Genomic DNA, 27,663 nt, shown 5'->3' on the forward strand with positions numbered 1-27,663 from the left:
CTAGAAAGTGGCGTTGTGGGTAGCGGCACTAATGATACGCTAATGCATGACGCGTGTTAATGAGAATCTTTAATTAAAACAAAATACAGGCTGAATGTTGGTAAAGTTTATCGTTCAGGAAATGTGTTACAATTAGCCGTAAATTTGGTCATAAGTGCTCATTACATCCGATGAATAGTGATGTGCTATCAGATTTGCAAACATACCTGTAGGGGACTGCAATGAGTTAGAAAGATGGAAAAGATGGAAAACTTGTAATTAAAGGTTTGGGATAAGAAATGTACATGTTTTTAAAGTGAAGTGTATGTAGTAAAATTTTACCTGCGTTAAAATTGAATAGTAGTTGGCATAATAGACTCTCGAAATAGTCGAGCATGCACGGTGTATCCGTTAAACGATGCCGGTTTCACACTACAAGACCAGGTATCAAATAACATCCGTACCGTTCCAAAAGGACAAGGATTGACTATTCAGCTATGTGGTAAAAATATGTCTAGTTAGCCAAAAATGCCCGATGTGACCTTACTGATCGTTAAGCCAGGAAGAGAGAGAGAGAGAGAGAGAGAGAGAGAGAGAGAGAGAGAAGAAACGTTGTAATAATCATTTATAAATAAAAAAATACATAAAAATATCAATTTCGCTAAATTCTTGAATGTTTGAAATATTATTAAAGAATTATTGAGAATATTAATAGAGAATTATTAATTACGAACGGGGCGGGCCTGGTGGTGCATGTGAAAACGGCGTCCGTCCACACGGCAGGACCGGGTTCAAATCCCATCCGGGCCGTCCTCCCGTAGCATGGGCTGACTATCCGGCTACGTGGTAAAATAAGTCTTGATACGGCCAGGCCGTTCTAACCGAGCAAAAAAAAAAAAAAATACGAATTAACATACATTTTTTTCACCACTAAGCTTTTGGATATTCAAATAAGTTTCCTGTTTTTTAAATAAACTTTACGCAACGGATTGTCATAAATAAAAATAACACTGATTCTTCCTGCTATAGCTATTTGGATCGATATCACGATAAATGTTCCTTAAAAGCTTCATTTTTCAAAGGAGTTAGTTCTATAATATAAAATGTTGAAAAATGCGACTGAGAGTTGTCATTTGCTCCAGGAAACTTGTGGAGCAGTATGCATGACATATCCCTAAATGAAAAAAAGTGCATAATGCCGGGTGACTAGTCTGGATGTTCATCGTAGCAAAATATTCACTCGCAAAAGACCATATGCTCTTTATATGATGGGATCAGAAATGTATCATTTATCACCAGCTTCTTCAGAGTGGTCAAACCACTTAAAATCGGACGTCAAAATAAGTGTCAAATAATTTCCGTCTCACGTTATCGTGATCCTTTGTTATTCAACTATAGTTTCTGTAGCCTGCAATTAATCTGGGCAGAATATGCAAAATATTTGGGGCTTTAGATTAACTTAAGACTCTCATTTTTCAATCATATTGAGAACGAGTTCCGTGATCTCGGGTGCTTCAGAGCGTTGTACTGCTCCTTGGTGCGCTCAATGCTGGAATATGCCTCGGTGAAATGGTCTCCCATCAGTAATAAATCAAGTTGCCAGTAATTTTGGGTACAATAAATGCACTAGTTGTTTCCTAAAGTTGTGCTTTTAAGACTTAGGTTTAACAACGGCAATTGCAAGAGTGGAGTGAGTACAGAGGATCTTCATTCGTTTTGCTATGTTCAAAGTGTTTGGAAGTTACCGCCGTATTCAATACTCAGTTACCTCTGAAAACTCGCCGCACTCATACGCAAATATCCTTCAAAGCTGCCTACTACTCAATAACGTTGATGATCCCTGTTTGCTTTCCTCCAACAACTTTTATTTCTCCTTGTTATCGTCTCATTGCCTCATTCTTGTTATTGCAACACGGCGAACAGCTGTAGGTAGTGGCGATCCAATGCTTCGTGCTTTTCGGTCATTTAATTCCTTGTCAGACCTGTTTGATTTGTTTTTTTCCTCGGTTAGAACGGCCTAGCCGTATCAAGACTTATTTTACACGTAGCAGGATAGTCATTCTATGCTACGGGGGGACGGTTTGGATGGGATTCGAACCCAGTCCTGCCGTGTGGGCCGGCGGCCCTATTTGATTTTGAACCTATTTGAACTATTTGAATAGAAATCACGCATTGGTTTGGTACGTTCTTCGGCTCTAACGACATTAGTTTGTTTGTGTTTGAAATTCAAAATGATCGAATGATCTAGCATTTTGTATGGGTTAACATTTTTCCACAATATAGGCTATTATTTTAAGAACATAAAAAAGCATTGAAGACTTACGTGGATGATTAATGCATCTTCTTCTTGACTTAACGACCTTACAGGTCACGCCGGCCATTTCTGGCTTACTAGACTTATTTTACCACGTAGCCGGATAGTCAGTCCTTGCTACGGGGGAACGATCCCGGATGGGATTTGAACCCGGTCCTGCCGTGTGGACCGGCGCCATTTATCACATGTATCATCTTTTGTTTAAATTTTTAAATATAGTTTGTTTAAATATTTAAGTTTCAATTTCTTCGCAGTAGGAATTCTCTTAGTAATATAAATATTCACCATTGCAAATCAAAAGGTTTACACTGCAAGCATTACACTTCGGCATGTTTCAACAGTATCATGATTGATATACGACCGTTACATTACGTTAACTTAATGGTACGAGTTTTGCCAACCGAAAAGATAGCGCCGACTACAACTAGTCGACCAAGCTAATGTAGAATCATGAACTCAACACCCCACGTTGATGGCTTATGATTTATTTCACCTTTTCCTCAGCGTCCTGGGGATGGTTTTCTTAGCTCAAGAAAAGAACTGGCACCATAAACTTGTTCCCGTCCGTACACTCCATTTCACCGAAAAGAGATAATTCGCCTCAGCTTACACAGTTGATGTAGCTTTGGCGAAAGTTACACCACGAATATCGTATAATAAATACAGCATGTCTTCCTCATCAAAACCCGCGAGTAAGGATGAGAGTGTACAGAGTGGAACAGCTTGCGAAGTGGTGGTGGAAAATCTGCTAGAAAAGCGTCACCATGGTACCATCTTCTGCCGGTAACAAAACTACTCGCTACACACGGCCGAGTGTATCGCCAACACTCAATCTAAACTCGCACCAAAACTGTACGCGATATCTGTTCGCGTCACGCTGTACCCGTGTTGCAGCAATGTCGTCGTTGCCAAGCGCCCGAAAAACCCATCAAAAACGGCGACATAATCGCCCAACAGTTTGCACCTCTGTACTGTGGCCGTGGTGTATTGTAGAGTTGTAGAGATTTCTGACGCTGTTGGTATACTTCTGTCTTCGAAGATCCGTGCTGTTCATGATGATGATGATGATGATGATCATGATGATGTTGGTGATGGTGCAACAAAATGCATCAAGAGCTGTGGCAACATAACGCAGCATTAAGGGCGCGCTTTTCCAATTTATTTCCAACTATGAGCGGATGTAGCGGATGTTGGGTGAACCTTTTTGGGGAGGGATTGTCGCGCACGCGATGGTTGAAATATTTTGATAACAGTGAAAATGTTTCCTCACTTTATCATGTAAATTGAGAAGATTAACATTTTCACTAGCGAGAATCCTATTTCGTGGCCGCGCGCATCCGTGGAAAGTTGATCCGGAACGGAACGTAGTAGTGGATGAAGGCTGCGAGGTTCTCTTTGCCAGTTGGATGAGTTTCGTTTGGCAACGGTTACAAGCGTAAAGATGGATGTGTTGCTTCTTGTCAATTTCTCCATGGGTACCGTGTTGAGGGTGACGCACATAGTCTCAACTTTGATGAATGTGCTGTTCAAAGTCATTCAATCTGGAGTGTAACGGTGTGAGTTTGCCATACCACCATTCGGCAGTTAGGCAGACGCCATTCGTCGATTGGCCACCCAGAAGCGTTCTCAATTAAAGGACGAGAAGATACTTAGCTGAAAATGGCCTGAGAAAATCACCGAAACGATGCTCGTTTTCGGGTGAATGAATCTGTCGGATCACTTTGGCACCGATTTTCCTACCCTCCGGGTGTATCCGGGGGACTGTAGCGGCCCCTGGTTGGAGGATAAAATGGAAGCAAAATGATTTATCATCATCGACGTCGATTGATTGACGATTATTTTACGAGCGTGAGTGAGTGAAATTCAAAGAAAAGACGATCCAATGGAACGGCGAGTAACAGAACCCGGAATAAATAGATATCTGTCCGGATTGGGATGCTTTGAAAGGTAGAGCACTTGCACCGTAATAATTGTTTCGATACTACAGAAAAAGCTTTCCGTGAAATGTCTTTGATTGTCGGTTCCCTTTTGATGGGTTCGCACTAAGCCATCACAAAATTAATTCTAACTGATGTAATAATTTTGCATAAATTAATTTCAATAAAACAATCATCGTAGATGAGTTCAGCGACGACGCCTTTCGTCGGGTATTTATTAATTTCACTTAATCAATTTCGCTTCAATGGCGCTGGTTTTCGCGACAATTTTAGGTAATTCATTCCCCTTCAATTTGTAATCAATTTACAGTGTAAAAGCTTGCAGTAAATTAACACACAACACCACATTTGATTACACCGGCATCGTGACGCTTGTGTTCCATTAATTGATGTTCTCCTTCTGGCAGGATACTTAATTTATTGACCGTTAGAAAATTGATACCTTCACAATGCCATTTAATCACCAACCAAAATAATCCTTGTGGTAAATGCATTTGCATCACATACTTTCAGGCGTCACTCTATACTGTCGCTATGGTAACACATGCAATTAATATTCCGGCCAGTCCGGTGGCTTATGCAGCTTGCAAATGCATTTTGGGAGGGAAAGAAGAAAAAAAGCAACTTTATCGCATTATGCAAATGGTTGGCGAGATCGAATCCCTAATTTCGATTTAATTGCAATCGATGCCAGACCGAATGAATGGTCTGCATTTACTTTGCTGTTTTGTACCAACTTTGCTGAACAGTGTTGCGTTTTGAAATTGGTTATGCTTTAATGGAAATGTTCAAGCTGAATCAACATTAAACTTGCAATCGAATGCTTGAAAAGGTGGCAAGCGTTCAAGCGTTCTGCCGTGGTCTGGGTTTTGGTACAAGAGTTTTGGTAAATATTTAAAGCCCGTCCTGGGTACGTCGCGCAGCAGGACTTGACTGTCACTGGCGTTGAAATATTGCACTGTAAATATTAGAAACTCGAACGGACTCGAAACTCCTGCCGGACTTTCATTTTGTTTGGTATAGATCTTGATTTTATGGACGATGTCATGTTTATGTGTGTTTTTTTTTTATATTTTCCAAAGTGAAGAAAACAAAAAATCACCTTCCGTCAAGAGACTCGCTTAGTTTGACAGATTTTTGTAGTAGCCAGAAATGTTCTACCAAGTTTAGCAAAAGGATATTGCAAACGGGCAGACACGAAACAGACTCGGACAAAACGCTTTATCATCGCTATCGTTGTGTGTGTTCTCTACTCTGGGCCAAGCACAAACAAACCCGTTGTCCGTATGGGATTAGCGCTAGGGGTTCGTAACACCTCACATTCGAAGTACGTTCGTTGGATAGAAAATGAAACAGAAAACGGACATGTCAACCTTAACTGGGTGTGAAAGCATGTGTATGTGTGTATGTGTGTTTGTGTGGTTGTGTGAAAGCAAATAACAAATAAGAAAGAAAAAAATACGGAAAACCTTCCACAAAATTAAACCATCAACCCCACATACCGGGCCAGTAAAGGAAGAAATAGAAACGCCACTTATGTTGACCATGGTTATCCATTTTTTGTTGCTGTGCACGATGGAAAAGCGAATCATGGCAAATAGGAGGAAAAATGAAAGTAAAAAAAAGCTCAGCAATCGGAATAAATGTCACCGGAACGTGTGTTTGCGCACGGAAAATGCAACCGGAACAAGCTTGTGTCTTGCCGAGTAGTGGCACGAAATTTAAAGCTATTTCTGGCAACCGTAGGGGTTTTTGGGAAGGGAACAAAATGTTAAACTAGCGTATTTGCTGTCGCCTGGTGCAGGAAGTTGTTACGGAAAACAAGAACAAAAATAAAAATTATCCCCTTTATCTTACGTTATACGATCGGTTTTGTTCGGCATTTCCCCTTTGGGGGACTTTTCCAGCCCAAAACTTTGCCAGCTCATCATCATCCTGAGCGACATCGGCGTAAAAAAGTCAGCACATGCGAAAGGAAAATGGAAGCATATTATTTATTCATTTTCTCATTGTTTCCAAATCAGCTCACCAGAAGGTGTGCCACCGACGGTTGCGGGTAGCGTGGGGTGGTATAAAAACATAAAACCACTTTACGACGGGGTGACTACGTGCGATGAATATGTGCGCTGCCACGTGTTCGATCGTGTGTATGTTTGTATGTTTGGTTTTGGTTGATTTGGACTGAAAGAACTTTTTTATTTTTAAATTGTAGCACACCTTCTTGCAGCGAGTCGCTAGTAACGTGCTGCAACACCGCCCTCAAATGCCATGGTAATTTTCTTCATTTTTGCTAGACACTGACTGAAACGAGTATCGCTTCGTCAATTTGCCAGCCTGATGCTACATCCGTAACAGCATTTGATTGTTGTTCTAATGCTGGGTGTGTGTGTGTGTTTTTTGGTGGGAAGCGAAACGGGACGTTTTACAAGCAGGCTATAAAATAATTTGAATTCTCTCTTATGTTTTGCCGCCTTTTAATGTATCTTTTATTGTTACTTTTTTGCGACAAGGGAAAACACACCACTTGAGAAGGTAAACGCAGATGGAAACGTTGTTTGCAGACAATTAGTTTATGTTTCGTGGGCGTAATGCATGAACGAGAAACATAATTATCAAAGCCGGCAACAGAACCGGCACGGTATAAAATGGGAGCCGAATTCATCATGTTGGAATGATTTTGAATGAGCTTTCTGTCATTTTTTTTGGGAAATTTTTTAAGCGTTTTATTGTTCATTTATTTGGGATACGTTTATGAAATATTTTAAAGATAAAATTGATTGAAAACTGGTACCGAGGATTAATTTTGTAAAAGCTCGTTTTATAATGTGTAGTTAAAGCAATTTTTTTGGTAATTCGCGAAAATATTTGTTTTAAAAGAAGAGTCCCCAAGCTACAAGGTACTTCTTGTAGATGGCTGTGCTGGTGGGCGAATTTGAAAATCTCACAGCTCAGAAAATTTCACAATTTTAGCACAAAATTGAAGCAAATAATTTAAAAAAAATAGTTGATTTCGTTTTCTAGGCGGATTTTTTGTAATTTTTCATAATCAAGTAAAAATTCGCATAAAAAATGGAAAGCAATACAAGTATAGTAGGAAGTTGAATTTATAACTTTCAATCTTTAGACGTTATTGCTCTGGTTTTCGACATATAGTACGTAGTTTTGAGGAGATATTTTATTTTAATTTTTATTTTGCGCTTGATATTTGGGCCGATGTTTTCCATGGAAATGTTTACATTTCCACATTTATTACATTACAAAGATTATTTAATATTTTGTTCAAAATACTTTTATGATTTTTTCTCATTTGCTTGAATTTTGTATAGCAAGCTCATTGAGCTGTTAAATTATAAAATCCGCTTATCAGTTACCGTGCAACTAAGACATGCTTCGGACATGTCCTGTAATTAAACTCTTTTAAAACAAATAATATCTACCTTACACATTTTAATCAAATCTGACCTCAAGCTTAATTGTGGAACATTGTTAAATCTGAAAAGCTAAAAGTTGCACAGCAACTTGGAAACCTTTCACAAAAGAATTCCATAATTTATGAAAACAAAACTTCAACAGCAACAAAAGTGCAATGTTTTCAATTGTTTTATGTATTGTGCTGCAACCGTCTAGTACCGTCCACCGATGCAGCATTTGAACTTTGTCCCGGTAGGACTGAAATCGGTCAACCGTCGTGAAAATCTATTTTAATTGCAAGAGACATACTAGCTAAAACCTCTGGCACGATTGTTTCTCATGAATTGCAGTATGCAAATATAGTTGCGAAGAACAAAATTGAATTTCCAGGCTGCGCGTAGAAAACAAAACTCTAGCGCTAAACCCACGGTCGGTGTTCGGTGTACTGAAGTGTTCCGTTTCGTTGATATTTGAACTTTTTTGCATGACGTAGTCACCCGTTTATGGTAGCGACCGTGTGTATGTGTGTGTACGATGGTGGTTCGAAACAAATATGTGGTTGGTGGATGAAAGTTCGCCTCGGTAAACGCTTTTCGCGTGCATTTCTACCTGGCGTTGTGGGGTTGTGGTGGCACTTTGTGCGCAAAATAAAATATGCAAACATTCGCCATGGTGTGATGTGCCATTTTTTCTTCGGCGTGTACTTTTTTCCTGCCCCATTTTTTAACGTATGGCAATGAAAGTGTGTGTGTTTTGTTTTAGTGTTAGTTTAACAGCGATAGGAACAAGTAAAAGAGCAAAGGTTGACATAGAAAAAAGAACTCTGATTACAGCGAGAGAAATGGTTGTTAGTTACATGCTACCGGCGGTCGGTTGGTGTATGGTATCGTACTTCGCCCACCGAACCGTTGACCATTTAGAGGTTTGAGCCAATGGCTGCCCCCGGGGGAGTTCGGGAGTTTTCCCCCCCTTCGGCACTGTGCTCGGCACGCTATCCTGTGTCGGACGATGCAGAGGAAAGGTGAAGCTTTTTCCAGAACAAAACCGCAACCTGAGCGGCTACAGGGACGCTTACTGTGTGGAACAGAAGCTTAATGCATCCCAGTGTATGTAGACGGGGTGTAGACCTTCCGGTGTGTTGGAAATGTTCCGACCACCGTATGACCTTTCCCGAGCTAGTTTCCCGTTGCTCCCGTGTTCTGGCGGTCGATTGCATGACTAATGAATGAACGAGCAAGGGAATGCGGTGAAAGGGAACAGCGAATACAGAGTAGATGGAGGAAAAATAGCATCTTTCCAACCACCGACCGGAATGGCCGACGGGCAGTACGGAACTAGGCCAATTCGATAGGTAAGAGTAAACAGAAAAAGCAAGAATCCGAAGGGCAAAACATTGCACTGGCTGAACCCGGTCCAGGTTTTTCTGGCGGGCTTCGTGGGTGGGAACTGACGAACGGATTATTAGTTTTATTGATTTTTGTAAGCTCGTTTTTCCCACCGGGTTGTGCCGGATGACCTCTTGCATCATCGATCCCGCGTTGGACAAATCCAATAAACCAATCAAACTGCCGCTGGCCAACTTTAGCCGCACCCGGGGTTTGTTGGGTAAGATAAGAGTGTCCTCGTGTGTTTTGCAAGGGGTACCAGCGTGTGTGCGTTTAGGTAGCAAACTTGCTGGAAGCTAATTTGATTTGACCAGAATCGTGGATATGTTTATTTGGGAAAATTTTTCGTATGAGCGTTATCTCTTCTATTGCGCGTTCGTAATCTAATTCCAGATTGCTTACAGATCGATAAATCGTGCAATTAAATGGACAGGTTTTGAATGCGATACGGTTGCTTAGCAATAAAAATATTACAGAAGAGAGCTCGTCTTTTAAAATATTAACTTTAATATTAATTGTGGTCAATTGTTTATTATAGAAAAAAAATTATTTTTTTTTCAGATAATTTTGCTCGTAAAGAAATTTATTCTTACACATATTTGTTTAATTATGCATTTTTTAAATGCTTAAGAATGCTATAAGAATGTATGGCTTACAGAATATATGGTTATTTTGCAAAAAAATCAATAATTAAGAAAATGTCATTGAAAAAAAAAACAGTCCCATAATTTCGTTTCATTCTTTATTATCCTAACAATGAGGGACTGTGCCTTTAAATAAGTATATATAGTGTTATAGATATATATTCGAAGTTTCACACGATACGACCAGTGCTTCATCGGATTTGATGCGTTTCTATGGCACAGACTATCCAAAAATACAGTGCTAATAAGTGCCACGAATGTCGGAAAAGATGGAGTTTCAGGTTATGAAGGAACAAAAGCAGTAAAAGTAAAATAGAAAGTTGAATTATAATGAAATATCACAAAGATTGACATCAATCTTTCAATTATTTATAAACATTGGACGCTCGAATTTATAAAAATGGTGGTAAAATAAGTCTTGATACGGCCAGGCCGTTGTAACCGGGCAAAAAAAGGAATTGGACGCTCGGCCAGGTCGTTCTACCAAAATATAAAAAAAATGGACGCTGTTAAATGTCTCACTCGTTTAAATGTTGATCACCTCAATGCAACTGAGGACAATCGTTTATTAGGTTAATATAGAGTAAATTAAATTCCAAACTATTCAATGCCAATGCCTCCGTTCGACACGATTTTACAACGTTCTCCTAGCGAAAGTTCTTGCTGCACCTGGCATAATCCTAAACGAGCTCGAACGAACGTTTCTATCGAGGCGTAACCTCACCTCGCAAATTAGATCAACGATTGACCTCGACTTGATAAGGGTGCAACACCGTACACAGGTCGACAGTGTTCGTGCGGGTTCGGAGTTGATTCTGCCACTGGGTAATCCTAATGAAGCGCTCGGAATGTTAATTCACCCGACGAGGTTGAAACCGTATGTACGCGGCCGGTTCGATTTCACCACCCGCAGTGCCGACCAGCACTTACCAGCACCAGGTGTACCACGGGTCACGGCCTGGGTTTTAGTGGCTTCGGTTAGCATAAAGCCGAGCGCGGGGGAGTTCACCCCCTTGCGCTTCGTTGGCACCGCATGCCAAGGGATTAACGGACAGGGTTCGATGAAAATGGTTTGAACCGTTCTCAATCGAACGGACGGGTAGACACCTAGGCGGTCTGGTTAGGTCGCGATTGGCCGATAGTGAATCGATAAAATTGCAACCATAAGCTATGCACAGCCTACCATCACCCTCGGCGGCGCGTGCCGGTTCCATCAGCTGCATGGAATCCGGGACGGAAATTTAGTCGGCCATCGCTTTGGGGCGTACGAAAGGAATAGCGAAAAAGCGCACATCGTTCTGCTTAAAAAATCCATCGTTCAACCAATCCTTTAAATGGAAATAAAAAAATATTGAACAGAAAATGGGCGGAAAATGTTAAGCTGACAGAGAAAATTGATGATGATTTGTTTTATTTTTAGTAAAATCCACTTTCTCCACACGATTTAGATTGGCAGTTGATTATATAGCAAATGTGTGGCAATAGTCCGTTTGACAGGATGAAATAAATAAAAAATCAGCAAAATAGGCCTCGTATATTTCAGGTAGAGAGAAACACTCATCAAAAGGCCGCAGGTGTTGAAAGGTGGCTAACACATTTTCGATAATAGAAACTAAAAGAGAAAAAATTCTCTTGATGTGTAATCCGTGTAATTATTGATGACAATGAATTGCTAGATGCTTTAATTATGAAATGTATTAAAACAAAATATTCAAGTGTTTCTCTACTACTTTAATAGTGAAAGGTTGAATTTGAATTCTTTTCAGTACAATATGAACAAAGAACGACTTCAGGTGCTTCGCGAAGCTAACTTCTACTAATGAAAGATAAACGATGAAAACAAAGTAAAGTGCATTTAGCTAATTAATTGAACCCCGGACGACAATTTTCCACGAAAGAAAAATGACACCACCCAAGATTCATTTTTCAATGACTCATGTTTCTTATGGAAAACCTGGAAAAACATTTTATGGGAGAAAAGACAAAGTTTACAAAGCGCATTTATGTCCTTTTCTCTTACACTTCTGTTCTATAGATCTTTGAACAGCAGAAAAAAGTATCTTTTTATGCAGGGGAATTTTTCCAACGTACACTAGGGTAGAAATAACGGGGAATCCGCTTCGACCGTAAAATAAAGCTTACAAAACAAACCCCTTCAAAACAAAACATACTGAAGCGTTCTTGCTGTGTGGGGATTTTTTTTCACCGTCAGCACAAGCCATGGTAGAAATTAAACATACCCTTGGTAATTACATTTTTATGATTCAGCATTATTTATGGACGTACGAACCATACCCTTACAAAAGCGATGTAACCGTTATCGGTTGCAATCGGTGCAACGGTGTTCTTTTACAATGTAAGTATTAAAGAAGAATAGGGCACCGAATGTAAGAAGGCTGGATACTGTACCGAACTAAACATAATGCATCACTGCACTTTGATGATGGTAGTAGGAACGCTTTGTCAGCACTTTCGGTTAGATCGAATTTAGATCGGTGCACTTAGAAGCCATCCCCGTCTGCATGCACGTGGGCAGTAGCGACGAAGCGGAAGAACGCTTTAGCCATTGACTATGGGCGTATTGTTCATCCTTGTAAAGTGTGCATGGATGAAAGGACTTCTTCTAGAGGAGTGCATCTTCCCGATACGGATAGTACAAGGATGAACGCTGCTAAATGCACCTTGATGGGCTTTATTTATAACGAACTGATCGATCGTGGTGATTGTTCAAATGATTGATGTTTGTGAAAATTCAACAAAAACAACGACGCTTTAGGGGATATAAAGCATCGTTGGTATTTTCTGAGATAGGATATTCAAGCACATAATTTATTATGGCTTTGATCAGGTTCGTGTATTTGAAATGTTCATTGAAGTGAATAATGTTTATAAGATGGGATGTTCCGCTTGATCGTTCAGTGACATTTTTACTTGTAGGTTTAAATTGAATAGTTCAATTATATTCAGAAATATGTACCTGGTGTTTATGTTATACAGCTTTAGTACTAAGTTTTTGTACTCTAAAATTAACTGCCTTAAAAATGTTAAAAGTCACTATAAAGTGTCCTATCGAAACAAATATGGCTAAAATGTTTTCAAAATATATAAAAAATCAATGTTTTTATCCACACTGTTGTTGGAAAACAGAAAACAACATTTTCAATTAGTGATCCTCAAATTATTAGAGGCAGCAATTTTTTATTGATGGTATTATTATTAAAACGATCGATTACATCGGAACGTGTGGTTTTAGGAACGCTTTACGCGACCATTGTCAATCATTGCGAACACGTTAAAAGACGGGATTTTCAATCTTACCGGCAAACAACATTGTACCTTGGGTTTCATCCTCAATGAAGAAAATGAACGGCCGATTTGCAGTGAAGATTTGAACACCATCTCCGCCGAACTTGTTGACCAGTTGAATTTCTAAAAATGACAAATCACCGGACACATATTAGGAAAATACTTAATATTTTTTTTCTGTGGTCGGAATATTTACCAGTAGCGGCATACGCCTCACTGCCAAGCTCGTTAATGGTGATACCGGCCTTCTGGAAGATTCTCGAAACTCGCACCTCATCACGGGCTCCACGTCCACGGGCCAAAAGCGGTAGGGATGCATTTTGAGAGAAGATTTCACGAATGCCAACCTGCAAAAAAAACCCATTCATTTAGATTAAAGTAAACGATTCCGTTTTAAAGTAGACAAAAGAGATATTACCTGTTGCAGCGGTTCGTTCAGTTGTTCGCTAAAGTCAAACTTAAACTTGGGAATGGTCACGTTCACCTCGTTTTCCTCCATGTACCAGAGTGCCTGGTGCAGTGAACCACTGTTGATGCGATCCAGCACCTTGCTAATGGAGTTATCCGGATTCGGCAGGATAAAGTACATCGCGAGCTTATCACCACGGTATGGCAAGCGGAGAATCTGAGCTCCGAGATCGGCCGAATTATCATAGTAGAACTGTCCATTCTGCTCCATGTACTGAGCGTTGGTGGGCTTGCCAGTAGAGCTATAGAATGGCTTGACGTTGTTTACCACCTCCGGGAATGGATACGTCCACAGACCCTTGAAGTAAATGACGTTGACCAGGGTAATGACGGCACCCTCTACGCCATCTGGGGTCACAATCTCTCGTAGCCGGCCGTTCGTGTTTTGCGACACCCAGTTGTTGATGGTGGCCGCGGCTTGCGTTGGGTCCGAGTAGGACACCTTCTCGAGCATCGCATGGTAATGTGTGTTCGCGATTTGTTGGTACTTATTGATCACCTCAATGAAATCGTCAACGAAGAAGTTGGTAGCGATGTTCAGGTCAAAGTCTTTGTTATCCTGCTGGGCAGATTCGAGCAGCTGCTTATAGTAACCACGCGTCTGTTCAATGTTGTCATTCACAATGACGCTGCTAAGTTCGCGCTTGGTGGCAGATACGGAATTACCGAAGCTAGTGTCGGACGCCTCGTAGATAAGGGTAAGCAAAATTTTTACCGAAAATGGTGAGAGGATTACGTTGGAGTTATGGTTTTTGAAGATTTCCTAAAATTGCAAAATTGAATGTCAGTTCATCGATGACATCGTTTAGAATTGTGGGTTATTAAAAAGGCGTACCTTGACGAACTTCAGGTCAAACTCATTTTGGCGTTGGCCTTGAAATGGGCCGTGGACATCGTATTGGGCTGTTGCGTCAAAAATTAAAAGTGCGGCAACTGTGTAAAGAAAAACCAAATAATGTAATGAATTTCTGCTGGATTTAGTATGCTTTTCGGTAGTTCTTCCTACACGCAGTTCACAATGTTATTTTTCTTGCATAACATGTAACATAATAATCTTTGGACAGTTTACTTTTTATTATTGCCCTTGTTCTGATGTGACCTAAATCATTTCGACTTCTACCTCTTTACTTTTGTATCAGTATCATTCTGTAATGAGTTCGTTCGAGTTAGTGTCAACAGCCACGACGAATCGAACTGGGAAATACCGGTATTATCAGAACGATTGTTTCTCGAGACTGGGGAATTCCCATCGGTATGCTCTCACGCACACACGGCTGCAAGTAGCGATAGGTTGTCGCATCTTCGTAGCAAGCAAATGGATCATGCGTCTATACATTATGCATGTCGTTGGCACCGTGCCCAAGTGTCATTTTTGAATGTCTAACCGGCACCAAACTTGTATGACCAGTTTTCAACACTTAACACCGTTCGTCACATACTGATTTTCTGTAACATGATGCGCATTCTGCTGGCCGATGCTGTTTTTAGGGCTCAACCATAAGCTATAGGTGAATCGTATTGGCGAACTGATCTATCGCTAAGAACATGATAGGTATGAGGATGGGTTTACTGCTTTACATGGACGTGGGGGTCCCATAAGTGGTGAAGGAGAAACAGGTTCCTCGAGGAGACGTGTCGAAAAGGTCAGGAACAGAATCTACACGTTCGCGAGTGTATGTGTGCGAGGAGTCACAATCAAAAAATTATGCCATCGATCATGACGACCTTCGGCTGGTGTGGGTCACATAAACACGGTGCCTTCTGGCTATTCCTGTAGGTTAGCTAGGTTCTTATCTGTAGATTCTGCCCACTTGTAAAAGAAGCTCCATATTTCAGTATTTAAGATTTTTATAAAAATCAACGGTACACTCTCACAATCTGGATCGGGTTTTCATCGTCTCGAACGGTATTCTTCGTTTGTATGTGTGTATAATAAGGATGCTAATTATAAATGTATGATTGGGCTAGTTTTTCCTTGGACACGTCTAATACTTCAGCGTACATTGAATTTGAAAATATAAAGTAAAAATTTACGGAACAACATCAACAGCGTAGTAGAAGTTCACTTACAGCACAGTATCACAATGCAAAACTTGTTCATGGTTGATTACAACCGAGCGTACACCACACAAACGACCGAACTAGGAAACTGCCAAAACGGTTCTGGTCATCTAAGCGCGAGATCCATCCCACCTGGCCTCATGAGTGATCGTCTGCTCGGATCGGCACGAACGCGATCGCAGTTCAGGTTCGCATCATGCTGATAAACCGGTTTCGACTGAGTGTGTGCAAGCCAGTACGCACTCAAACTGGCACAGCCACTGGATCGAAATCATCCACCAGCAATGTTAGTGCAAATATATGGAAAGAAACTCAAAAAAAAAGATGTTGTTGTCCAAAAGAATTATCAACTAAGCTGGTGAAAGTTTGAGCAACAAGTCACTTGAAACAAGTCAAAAGAATGTTCTGTGTTATGTGATCTTATGATTTTGGTTCTTGTATCATTTCAGAAAGAATAAAACGTGTCTTTGTGAAAATATGCTACACTGTGGACCTTATTTATTGCATGATCTTGATTATACATCGTATTGTTTTAGCAGATAAGGGGGTTCATTGTCTCACCTTTTCAGGCTTGTGGATCTTCCACTTTGCCAGCAAACAGCCAGTTGCCCTTGTCTTCGTCATAGATCAGGAAGAGGAACGGCCGGTTGGCAATGAACTTGATCGGCTGGTTGAGAATCGTAAACACTAGCGTTCCTTCAGTAGCGGCTGATGCCTCCGTGCCCTGTTCGTCCACAAGAATGCAGCTCTTTTGCAGTATCGTGCTAACCTTCAGTGGTGTGGTACGGCCGCGTGATATCAACGGTAGTTCGGCTTGATCGCTAAACACGCGTGAGATGCCAAGTTGCTGTAGACATTCTCTCATGGAGCCAGAGTAGTTGATGTTGAACCGCGGTAGCTCGATCTCCACCTCTTCTTCGGTCATATCCGCCAGTGCCTGGTGAACCGATTGCGGTGTAAGACGCGAAATTAACTGACCTAACGAGAGCTGCTCATCTGGCAGCACGACTACCATTGACAGTTGGTTGGTGTCGTACGGCAATCGAAGAAATTGGGCATTTAACTGGTGCGAGTGTTTGTAGAAAAAGATACGTTCACGCTGCTTCATAAAGGGAGTGGTTCGAGCACCGAAACGACTTGCTGTCGATCTCCTTCCAGGGTAGAACTGCCTCTCCACAGTGGCATTTGTTGGAAATGGAATAGCCCACGAACCTTTGAAATAGATCGTGTTGATCAACAGCATCAACGCATCTTGCAGCATGTCCGGTTTGATGATGTTCTGAATGTTCCCACGCGTATTCTGGGCAATCCACTCGTTAATCTGTGCTGCCGCGGCCACATTGTCCTGGAAGTCGATCGCTTGCGCTGTAGCATTGTACCGGGCCGCAATAATGCTGTAATACTTTTGAATGATCGTCACCGAAACGTCGTGGTAAACGCGATCAGTGATGAGTAGATTTCGGTGCTGTTGCTTGTACTGCAGCAGATCATTTTGCAGCTTGGAAACGGACTGATCATTGCCACCACTGAGCGCTTGGAGAAGTTCACGCTCCGTTTCGGATTTGCTCGCGCTACCCTCATACAGCAGAGCAAGCAACGCTTTGACGGAGAGCGGTGATATTACTGCATTGCCCGGAGCTTTATGTAGTACCTCCTGCAAGCAAACGAATGAAACGAATAAAATGGTCGCACCGTTACTGACGTAGCTAGCAAACCTTTATTACGCCCCAGTCGAAGTCATCATTCCACGGCCCTTCGAATGGTTGATAGTCAACACTGAAACGATCCTGAAGGAATTTCCTTGGAGTTGCTGCAGCGTTGGTTACTTGGTAACATATGAAATAGAAAATTAGAACGTTTGTTTAGTTTGAAGATTTGTCCCTGCTTAGGAACCACAGCTGATTGGGAAAAACATACACGTAAACACACAACATAGCACTGCCCACCGTCCACCGTGGAAGATTCCCATGTTCGTCTAGCTCGAATGATCGGACAACGTTTACTGATATGGAGCGAGATGTCGATGATGGATCCGAAAGACGATCGGTGTGTTCATTCATGAGTGTCTTTTGTTGAATGAATGTTTTGGTGAGAATATTATGCGCAGAGAATGAAATAATTCCATTAGGTTGAGCTGGAGGGAATGGGACTCTGTCTGTTGGTGCTAATCATTGAAATTGTTGAGCATCACGCGTGGCACGAATTGAAAAGTCTAGGGAATCTACTTTATAGCTCTTTTACTGGTCACAGTTAGTGGTTACACCGAAACTGAAAGAGACTGTTAGTGTGATAAAATAATATACATGATTTCATACAATTTAAGAGATGTTTTAAAACATTATAGTTATGTTAAAAAAACCCACATATGTGGTGTGATTTGAGATGTTATTTTTTCTTTCAAATCATCAACAGGAAATGGCAGTGACGGCGTACTTCTTGAAGCAGTACTTCATGCATGGTTGTATGCTTTAATCATCGTCCTGGTTCTTTTCTGATTGCTTTCCAAGAAACACTTACTCACTATCTGTGATTTGATACGATGACGGGTAAAACCCACCAGCTCAAACCACTAATTGAACAATGCGCTCTCCAGGGGGGATTTTTCCGCACTACGTATCATATGTTATGTGGATTGTTTATTTTTCTTACCAAACTTAGAAACTAAAGGAACTAGGAATATTTTGTTACACTTCCAAAGCTCATATTGACAATTAAAAATATTTGCGCCTGGCGCGGCTGCGGAAGATAGATTGTTTATACGGCTATTTGTGGCTATTTCTCTCTTCAGTCGTGTCGCGTCGTCTCGGCAATGGAAATTGGCTGCTAGTGTTTAGTTAAAAATCTATACCTTACACAAAGAATAGTTAGACCTTTGTTTGGGTTTGTCGATGAATTTCCTTATCCGGACCTCCTATTTGATCTTCACTCACATAGAGGCTTGTTAATAAAATGCGAGAAACATCTCTACTGCATAATTCCTCCTGTTTGTCCAGATGTACTTGCTGGTAGCTATTTTGTACAATGATTCCCTACTACTAAGGCGTTACGTGCGAAGGATCCATCACCTTTCCCACGAATAGCAGCGCATTGGTTTCTTCGTCGAGTATGTAGAACAAAAACGGCCGGTTAGCTTCAAATACGATTGGATCGCCATCGTAACCAAATTTGTTGACTAGCTGAATTTCTGTAAAAAAAATCGGGATGAAAAAATTGAAGAACCTTATCATCACGTTCACGGACTATCGCTGACATTTCCGGAAGGGCTATCGTTAGTTTGCCTCATTCTTACTTGGTGGACTGAAAGTTAGAAGTTTTTCTTTTGATAAGGCATGGAATCACGAACTAGTACAAAGCAAAAAGTGAATCAGTTCTACAGCTGCCGATTCGTTGACTCCCGAGAGGGTCAAGACGTTATCAGAAAGTTCACTCTAGATGAGATGTTTTCTTTACGAAAACTTCGAAAAACATGCTCCGGACTGGAAGCTTTCATGACGTACCTGTGGCAGCGAAGGCAAGCGTTCCCTTTTCGTTTATTTCGATTCCCGCTTTTTGCAGTATCTTCGACACCTGAAGTGAGTTTTTCTTGGTGCCGTTTTGCGCTGGGTCATCGGTAGGGGAAAGCAGTGGAAGTGCTGCATTGGAGGTGAAAACGTCGCGTATTCCCAGCTGGAGGAATGATTAAAAAAAAAACAGATTGCATGATATTGGAAACTTATTTCCCGTATGGTTTACCGGTCTATGGAACCTTTAACTTACGCTCTGGATGGCTTCGTTGAGCTGTGTGCCGTGGTTGAATCGAAACTTTGGTATCAGCACGGTTACCTCTTCTCGCACAAACGATTGCGTTATCGAGTCAAGCATGGCGGGTGTAAGGGAAGTGGTAAGAGCCGCCAAGGACACGTTCCGGTAGGGCAATATGATGTTCATGCTGAACTGGCGTCCTTTGTACGGCAGTCGTAACACTTCTGCACCGAGTTTCGCATGGTCGGTATAATCGTACAGATCCATCTGGTTCATGAACTCGGCTGTCACTGTATCGCCGTCGGTGACATGGAACGTCCGATTGTGCGTTTGGTCGTCGGGGAACGAGTTCTTCCAGGATGCTTTCAGGAACAGCACGTTTGCCAGGATGAGCTGTGCATCCCGCAGTGTGTCTGTGTCAAATGGAAAGGAGAGAAAAAACAACCGGTGTTTATCAGCTAATAACGAGACGTCCTCATTCCAGGAAATTGTGCCCGTCAACAGGCCTGATCAAAACACGTCGTTTGGGTGTGTGAACAGAAATTTTCTTACCTTCGTTTACTAGTTCCGTGATACGTCCGCGGGTCACCTTTTCGCTCCAGCTGTTTATCTGATCGGCGGTCGCCTTGTTGCCATTGAACGTCACTCGTTCTACCGTGGTGTGATAGGTTTGCTCAAGCAAATCCGTATACATTTGCGGGAGCTTCCCGTGCGCTTTGTCCAGAAACATTTTCGTTCCGATATCGAACTCATAGTCACCGTTCGCTTGCTGCAGAAAAGATGTAATAAAAAATGGAAACCAAGAATTATAAAAAAGTGACCATAATATTGATGTAGCAAATCTTACCGCTGATGCATCCAGAAACTTGGTGTAGAAGGCACGCGTTCGGTTCAGATCTGGATCGCACAGTGCCGCTTCGAGTTCGGTGTGAGTAGCAGATCCCGGCTTGGCTGCCTCGTACAGGAGCGTTAGCAAAAGTTTAATAGAGAACGGGGAAAATACGACATTCGAGTTCTCACGCTGAAAAACTTCCTGCAAGCAGAAGCAGATGTAGAACGAAGAAAAAAACAACAAGGACAGGGTAAGCTCTGCAATCTAGTGCCAATCAGTGTGTACTACCGGTGAGTGTACTTACACGGGCGAGATGCCAGTCGAAGTCACTTCTCGATACGAACGAAGCCTGTTGCCGGGGGTGATGCCGGCGGTAGGTATGCACCGTACCGATGGAAATCAGTAACATCAGGACTGCATCTGCAATGAACCGAAACGGGTGAAATGTAGCGCGCACATATCAATACACCAGGCATCATAAGGTGTTCCGGTTGGAAGTGGAACGTAAAACGGTTTGGGCACGAGGTGGTGAATAATGTAAGCATGGTGTCTACGACATCACCTGGGTCTTGCATTCGAACAGTGTGTCTGTGTTTCTTGTTGTTGTTGTCCAATTCAACCCGTCTGTTTACGTATTTTGTTTCGCACAAGCGCAAACAACGTGCTTGTGGTACGACTGGGAACCTTCGTCAGTAGCTTAGTATGTCGTGAATGACGAATAGAACATTCCAAACATAATAGCTTGCTTACTCTTCACCCGTAACTAGATGTTGGAATTGGAAAGGTTACAACTGTACTGTACAGAGTTGGACAAGCATGAGAACTACTCATGCTCATTATGGTGAAAAAAAGAGAAAAGTTTGAAGAGTTTGATAAATCTTTTCATTTCCAAGAATAAAAGGTTGTTTTTTCCTGAAAAGTTCCGGTATTTCTATTTGTCATTATATACTTCAGAATAATTATGATAATGAGCTTTTTTATAGATACTATTGTATATCATAAAAGATTCATCACACCTTTTGCAATCCATTTCGATGTGGTAAGAAATACGATATTTCAACGCAACGAACATTTAAGGTAGTTTTTCATGATATGAAGATAATTAAAAAACAAATTAAATTTTATCTTCTATGCTAATTAGCCGGAACATCTGATAGAGCTAATGGGAAGTATTGCACAAACTGGCTCCGCCAACGTACGGGCTAAACAAACCGATCGATCGATTCTTCGATGCTTTACACTACGTTTTTGTATTGAGCCGTGCCATTGACACCCAGAAACCTGTTCGAAAACCTGTTAGCGATCATGGTTTAATTGACGGTCTTGAGAGAATGTCTCCGTCAATCTGCATAAGCTTCCCGAAAATTTACAAGAACCAGCTTATGGTTTGGTGTTTCCTTCGCCTCATCGATCGCCTGCCTGTTGGTGCCGCTACACCTGGACTTATTAATATTGAATGTTTTGACTGGCGGGAATTTTTGGGCACGTTCTCGGTATGGTACCAGCGGGCGTCTGGAAGCGTAGTGCGTTGTTGTGGTTAGTTGCCTATAAGAGATTGATTAGCGTCAACATTAGAACATGCGAAACGTCACACGTGTAGGGTTTATGTCGTGATTTGCTTGAGGAGTTTCGAGAATCGGATCTCTGCTTCGAATGCTCACGGTTCGCCCATTAGAAAGCCATCAGTCACGACAACATTACGGTAGCGCATATGCGCACGTACTAATTGTTTGTGTAGAAGGGTAATGCGAGGGTGCGGGATAAAACGCCAAGAGATTGATTGTTTCAATTCCTGTATGATGTGCGGTACGGTGTGACGCAAGTACACGCGAGATAGAGCTGATTCATCGTGCCCTTCATTCATCGTTTGCTAGAGAGCGGCGAAGACAACCTTCGTCGTATGAAATTCCGAAGCAATGTAAGCGGTATTGATGGAATAGTTAATGTGTCACCAGTAATTGGTACGCACTGGAGCAACGGTAGCACCATTACTTCCGTTTGTCCTAATTATGGTGTATCGGTGGACAAGTTTCGTTTGCATGACGACAACCAAAGTTAGTGGATGCTACTATGTTTATGAGGCTCTTATCCCGCTCGCTACAGTTGAGAACTTGCCCTCAAAGACAACCTGCAGTTGGGCTCGTATGTACGTAAAATGCAGTGACACTTACAACACCTGACGTTATTGGGCCCCTCAGATCGCATCTCGCTTTCGAAGGTTTCTCGCTTTTTGCGGGATCTTACACCCCGACAGCTGTTTGACAGCGAGCGAGCACGCTCGCACCGCTGTGTTGTTATTTACGGTTTGCTTACGGGCGCCTTCACACGCGCACGCACATTTGCTGCTGGTGTGCTGATGTGTGTGTCCAGCAAGAGACTGCGCTTAAATTGCCACACCGCGATATCAAATGTTCGAAACGACGCACACTTCACTGATGATCCGCATCACACGCAACAGTGCCAAACTGTGGAAGGTATTGTTGATGAGGCAAGCAGCACTTTTGACCTTGCTGATATGAGCCTGGGATCCACCTTAAGACACAAAACAAAAAAAAACCGTAGCGCCACTATCGTAACCACGTATGGACAGACGCTCGCATCGGCACAACTTGGCCGGGAAGCGTACAAACTTTTACTGAGAAAAAAGATCGCGACGCGCTATACTTCGATCGAGTGCGCTGATTAGCGATCGGTGCGATCCATCTCGTGTGTGCGTGAGGGCTTCGCGAGTTCCGTCTGAGCAACCCGAGTAACTCACTGGATTAGCGGCAAGCTGGAGCAGACCTGTGCCGATGGCTATTTGCAACGTGTATCCGTGGTGGGGATTCTCTACTATAATCCTAATCGTGTAAATTCCAACCAGGATCTTTCGATTTGATACTGCCGGACGACTTGTTGTAGGGAAATATTGTTTACCTTGCGTATGGGGTTCTTTGTTCGACCTGTTATTAGGTAGAAGGTTATAATAAAAAAAACCTGAACATAAAAATCTAGGCTTTACTTCCAGTTTTATACACACATGTTAAACAAGATTTGGATGATCGTGTTTGGTAAAACGCTTTGGTCGTTTGGCAGCACACCAACAAACACGAAATGATGCTGCCCTCACTTGGATAGGGAATTCCCAACAAGCTGCTCAAATATTAGCACATCCAGCATCCAACGGTGGCTATATAGCTCGACGCCACTTCAAGAAAACAATGTAGATCTCGCGTTCGCTGTTACCGAAAAGAAGGCCTGCGTGAGCACGCAGATAAAACGGCATGATCATCGGGAAACCCCCGTCTGTACCGAGCGGCAGACACTCCTGTGCAAATAAGACACCCTCATTTTCGTTCGTTACTTGCACAGAAGATGCCACAAATCTGTACCATGGCGTTGAATGTTTGTAAGCCGGTGGGGTAAAAATGTGTGAAATCACTTTTTCCTCTGACGCACTTTGATGGACGTTTAACCGAGAGCCGTTGAGCTATTAGCTTGTGTGGAATAGCGAAGTCGGGGTAAGCCCGACTGCTTGCACCGTGTAATTCCTCCGTGCGCTGGATTTACTAGCCACCGGGAAAGTTTGCCTTTGGGAAGTGAAGAATTTTTCTATAGATGTACCGCACGTGGTCACACCAGCGTACGCTGGCGTACAATTGTTCGTACGTGCTAAAGTAATTGTACGTCGCAGTGACTGCACGTACGGTGCATGGTTTCTTTGGGATTGGGTTTTTGGTGTTGGGTGTTGGCGTAAGACTTCCTATCTAAACGGACCAACCAACTGAAGGACCAAGTTTCAAGAGTGAAAAGTGTAGAAAAGCAGCACTGTAAAAGTTTCTTACGGTCGTTTGGACAGCTTCAAATTAACCTTAGGGGCGAAGCGGACGAATGTCTGCACAAATTTATTGACCAGAAAATCAGAAGCGATTGCTGCTGAACGAGAACGCTAAAGGTTTTTTCTTGTACAGTGAACAAATGAAACTTTAAGAAAATAAATAAGAAAAGAAATGGAACAACATATGTTAGCACAATTTTATGAAATAATTAACTTTTTTCGAATTTTAGTTGTTAAAAATATCATTAAACTTATTGTAAGCTTAATTATTAACAATTGATTTGAGCAGAATTGACTTGTGTCGTATTACAACTTAGAAGTCTTTCTTCCGGTTTGTATGAAAAGACCAACCGACTTATTTACAAAACCGTTCTAAAATTTTCTTTTCATCTAGAAGCATAAATGTTTTTATTTCGGTAGTTGTGACCAGTAAGCGTTGCTGAAAGTCCTATGGTGCAAAAAGTTAATTCAAGCTACCCACTTGCTCCGTTGTTCTCGGCTTGCACCAGTCATTAGAGGGATCCTTGGGCTTCGGGTGTCGGTGTAAACGTGCCAAAAGTCTTGAAGTGTGTTGCTACTGCTGCTGCTTAAGATCCTCGTAAGACACACAACCACCGATTTGTGAGTGTAGTTCGGTGAGGTGTGGTAAAGATGACTTTGGCACGAGCCGGGGCGTATGTGTAGAATGTAGTTTTCCCGACATCCATTTCGCAACTACTCGCTAACGGGTGGTGCGGTTTCATCCGACCGTATCCACTGTATGGAATTTCTTAGAATGTAATGGGAATGGGGCTAGTAGTCACACACAATTATGTGAGAGCAAGTTTTACGTTCTGTAAATACATCAGTCGAGAAGTTTTCGTAACTTTGCACTACCGATCCGTCGAGTCGAGTCCGAATGGCCGTTCCGCAGAGTGCACTGTGCCGATGCCGTTTTTGCTGGTGTTTTTCGTCTTTTCAATGGGATTGGTTTGTGCGAAAGAAGAACAAAAAAAAAATGGTGGAAGAAACCTACCAATGTTGCTTAAGAAGTGTACACCGACATCGCTAAAATTTGCCAGAGGGTTTTAACTTTCAAGAACTACGGCTAAGAAGCGCACCCAATCTGAAAAGCTTTCTGTAGAAAAAGGATTGAGCCATGTACTGTGTACTTGCACTTTTGGGTAGGAAAGAAATCCAACGGTACAGGTAGGTACGGGGTGAAACCCCTTTTCCTAAGCCAACACCCGAGAAGGGAATGTGTAATTGAGCCATTTTGTAGAGCAAACGATTGTTCGCCTCAAATTACACAGCATACCCGGGCCCGTTTCGAAATGGAAAATCCGGGAAAAATGGGCCACACACTTCCGATAAGGAATTAACTTGGCACACTGGTTGGGAAACCGTTTGTACAGTGCACGTGGCCTTTACCATGGTGGAGTAGGAAGTTTTATGTGCAATCGGTGAAAATGGATTGGAATTATACGTGCGGGAATTACGGACTCAGATTAAAACCGAAGCATCTTTGAAGCATTTCTTTTATGGCGAGAAAGTGTAGAGATTGTGTTGTCCTAGTTGGGGCTTTTTGGAGCAGTTTGAGTTTGAGAAATTATTGAAATTCTTTCGTAACCAAGAGTAAAAGAGGTTGCAGATCAACTGTATCGGCAACACGTAGCATACCTCCAGGTCTGTAACTCCCGCCTTGCTCGGTGTCGCACCCTGGGGAACATTTTGGTAGAACGTTCCGGAAGTCAAACCACAGCTGGTTGTGGTATATGGGAAGTTTTTTTTATATTATTTTTAAATAATACGCGTTGTGGCTTTTTTGCGTTTCTATTTCTGGCAGTTTGAATGGCTTTATTTTTTGCTTTCCAGAAGTGTGTACATCCACTTAAGACGTGCCCGGAATGTTGTGGCTTTTGAGCCACAGCTTGTCGGTTTCGTGTGGAAAGGGTCGATTTTTTTTGAAGCAGTTGTTGAAGGACATTTTGGATGTGGATGTCGTTGAGGCGTTCGAAGAACTGGTCTTAATGCGTATTTGATATTTCTTAGAAGATGAATTTTTATAGGAGCAGGTTACTCTGCTATATGAAATGTACTGTAAGAAATTGTTTGACAGTTTTTTTTGTCTCTGTACACATGTTGATCTTTTGTAGTTGTTGTACGAGGAGCTTGTTAAGATATGTTTTTTATACAAATTTAAAAAATCTCTTTTATGTTTTTGAAAGTTTCAAAACATTCGTTTGATGTGTTTTGTTGGTGTTGTTTTTTTTTTTTTGAAAAATGTTAGGTAAGTTAAGTTGGGTAAGAATTAGTTGTACCTTGTTAACTTCGAATGTTGTGCGATGTTTATTACCTGTCGATGTACTACTGTGTCCTAACAATCTCCTATCAAATCGTCTGTGACCAGACGATTTATTTTGTGAGATGCTACACGCATATTCCTCGTTTTTCGTGATGTCCAAATTTGTTGAGCAAAGAATTTATATAAGAGGTTTAGTGAGTTGAAAAATGGACGTGAATATGTCGAAGACGAAGAACGTCCTGGGAGATCATCAACTTCAACCGACGAAGCGCACGTACAAACAATGAAGGAAACGCTGGTCAATAATCTTCGATTGACGATTAGAGATCTCGCCGATAATATAGGAATATCATAAGGATTAGTAATACAATTTTGAAGGATTTTTTGGGCCAGAAACGCGTAAAATCTCGACTGGTACCCAAATTGTTAATTAAAAAAAAGACGTCGCGTTGTAGTGTGTGAAACAATGCTATCTGACTACATTACCAAGCCGAAATGCATGATCACTGGAGACCGCGCCAAGAATAAGCCGGGACCATAAAAATCGCGTTAAAATAACTCAAAAATCAAGGTAATGTTGACTGTTTTCTTCAATTTGTATGGTGTTGTGCATTACGATATTCTTCCTCCGGGTCAAACAGTCTACAACGAATGTTATCTGATCACTCTTGGTATTTGCACTAAGTACATGCACCAAGCCACACTGCACTCGTTCTTCATGACCATTTTACGAAAAAAAATCAACAAACAAACTTCTGGCTGTTCAACAAGCTACAAAGACCGCTTCGGGAACACCGTTCTGAGATGATCGAACAGATCCAGCGAGGTTCTTTCCTCGCTGCTGAAATAGATTACAATGACTGTTTCGAAGATTGGGAAATTCATTGGAAGAAATGCATTGCATCAGGAGGAGATAACTTTGAAGGAGACGACATTGATTTGCCCCAATAAATACAGAGTTTTCCAAATCAATTCAATGTTACCTTATTTTATGAACATAGTAGTATTAACCATAATAAGATGCAGTGTTTTTTTATTCCCTTCAAATTTTAAGCTCGATATATGGTATATTTAGGTTGTGTTATGACTTACACGATTGTGCTACTTGCATATATTCTTGAACTATTTCTTTGACTGTTTTCGCTTTTGGATGAAATGGGTCATCCGTTTTTGGTTCTTTTTTTTACTTTTTTATGCCTGGCACACAAATGCTCCCTTCTTTGATTTTAAGGCTAGCGTTGCAGGGTCTCTAAGACATTTCACTATCTACTTTCTATGTAGGTATAAGATCGAATGGAGAGAAACAACAGGTGATTCCTAGAGTACACATTGTTTTGAATATTTGCTTAACAGTATGTAAATACGACGTTTCATTTTCGACACGATATTTTCGATACATAGAAATATTTCTGTTGTTTGATGTTAATTACAAAGTAAACCTTTAAAACAACTTTTTGTATTAAACAAATATTTTCAAGTTATGA

The 27,663-nt window shown here is 41.5% G+C and overlaps 3 protein-coding genes across 3 annotated transcripts in view; 1 reads left to right on the forward strand and 2 right to left on the reverse strand.

Moving 5' to 3' along the window:
• The window catches only part of LOC125770116 (uncharacterized), a 63,602-nt gene that overhangs the window by 15,685 nt on the left and 20,254 nt on the right, over window positions 1–27,663 (forward strand). The gene's annotated exons all lie outside the window — the stretch shown is intronic.
• Window positions 12,827–15,678, reverse strand: LOC125770119 (serine protease inhibitor 2). Its single transcript, XM_049439429.1, has 5 exons — window positions 15,515–15,678; window positions 14,280–14,377; window positions 13,395–14,207; window positions 13,173–13,323; window positions 12,827–13,099 (listed from the first exon to the last, which is right to left on the reverse strand). The coding sequence occupies exons 1-5, from the start codon at window positions 15,543–15,545 to the stop codon at window positions 12,963–12,965; spliced, it is 1,230 nt and encodes a 409-aa protein (XP_049295386.1). The 5' UTR covers window positions 15,546–15,678; the 3' UTR covers window positions 12,827–12,962.
• On the reverse strand, window positions 15,972–22,726 carry LOC125767257 (uncharacterized). Its single transcript, XM_049433625.1, has 11 exons — window positions 22,250–22,726; window positions 20,383–20,498; window positions 20,094–20,279; window positions 19,799–20,015; window positions 19,262–19,659; window positions 19,003–19,171; window positions 18,542–18,689; window positions 18,436–18,442; window positions 17,423–17,480; window positions 17,221–17,330; window positions 15,972–17,159 (listed from the first exon to the last, which is right to left on the reverse strand). Exons 1-11 carry the CDS (start codon window positions 22,281–22,283, stop codon window positions 16,071–16,073), a joined length of 2,532 nt encoding a protein of 843 aa, XP_049289582.1. The 5' UTR covers window positions 22,284–22,726; the 3' UTR covers window positions 15,972–16,070.

Source organism: Anopheles funestus, chromosome 3RL, assembly GCF_943734845.2.
Source record: "Anopheles funestus chromosome 3RL, idAnoFuneDA-416_04, whole genome shotgun sequence".
NCBI classification, from domain to species: Eukaryota; Metazoa; Arthropoda; class Insecta; order Diptera; family Culicidae; genus Anopheles; species Anopheles funestus.

Excerpts from the sequence above, each read along its gene's own strand:
- LOC125770119 (XM_049439429.1), bottom strand. The coding sequence starts at position 15,545 with ATGAACAAGTTTTGCATTGTGATACTGTGCT. Across the intron at positions 13,324-13,394 it reads TGAACGAACCGCTGCAACAG|GTTGGCATTCGTGAAATCTT; the intron begins GTAATATCTCTT and ends TTTTTTTTGCAG. Across the intron at positions 13,100-13,172 it reads TGAGGCGTATGCCGCTACTG|AAATTCAACTGGTCAACAAG; the intron begins GTAAATATTCCG and ends TGTCATTTTTAG.
- LOC125767257 (XM_049433625.1), bottom strand. The coding sequence starts at position 22,283 with ATGCGATCTGAGGGGCCCAATAACGTCAGGTGTT. Across the intron at positions 19,172-19,261 it reads TCAACGAAGCCATCCAGAGC|CTGGGAATACGCGACGTTTT; the intron begins GTAAGTTAAAGG and ends TCATTCCTCCAG. Across the intron at positions 17,331-17,422 it reads GCTATGTTGTGTGTTTACGT|TAACCAACGCTGCAGCAACT; the intron begins GTATGTTTTTCC and ends TATGTTACCAAG.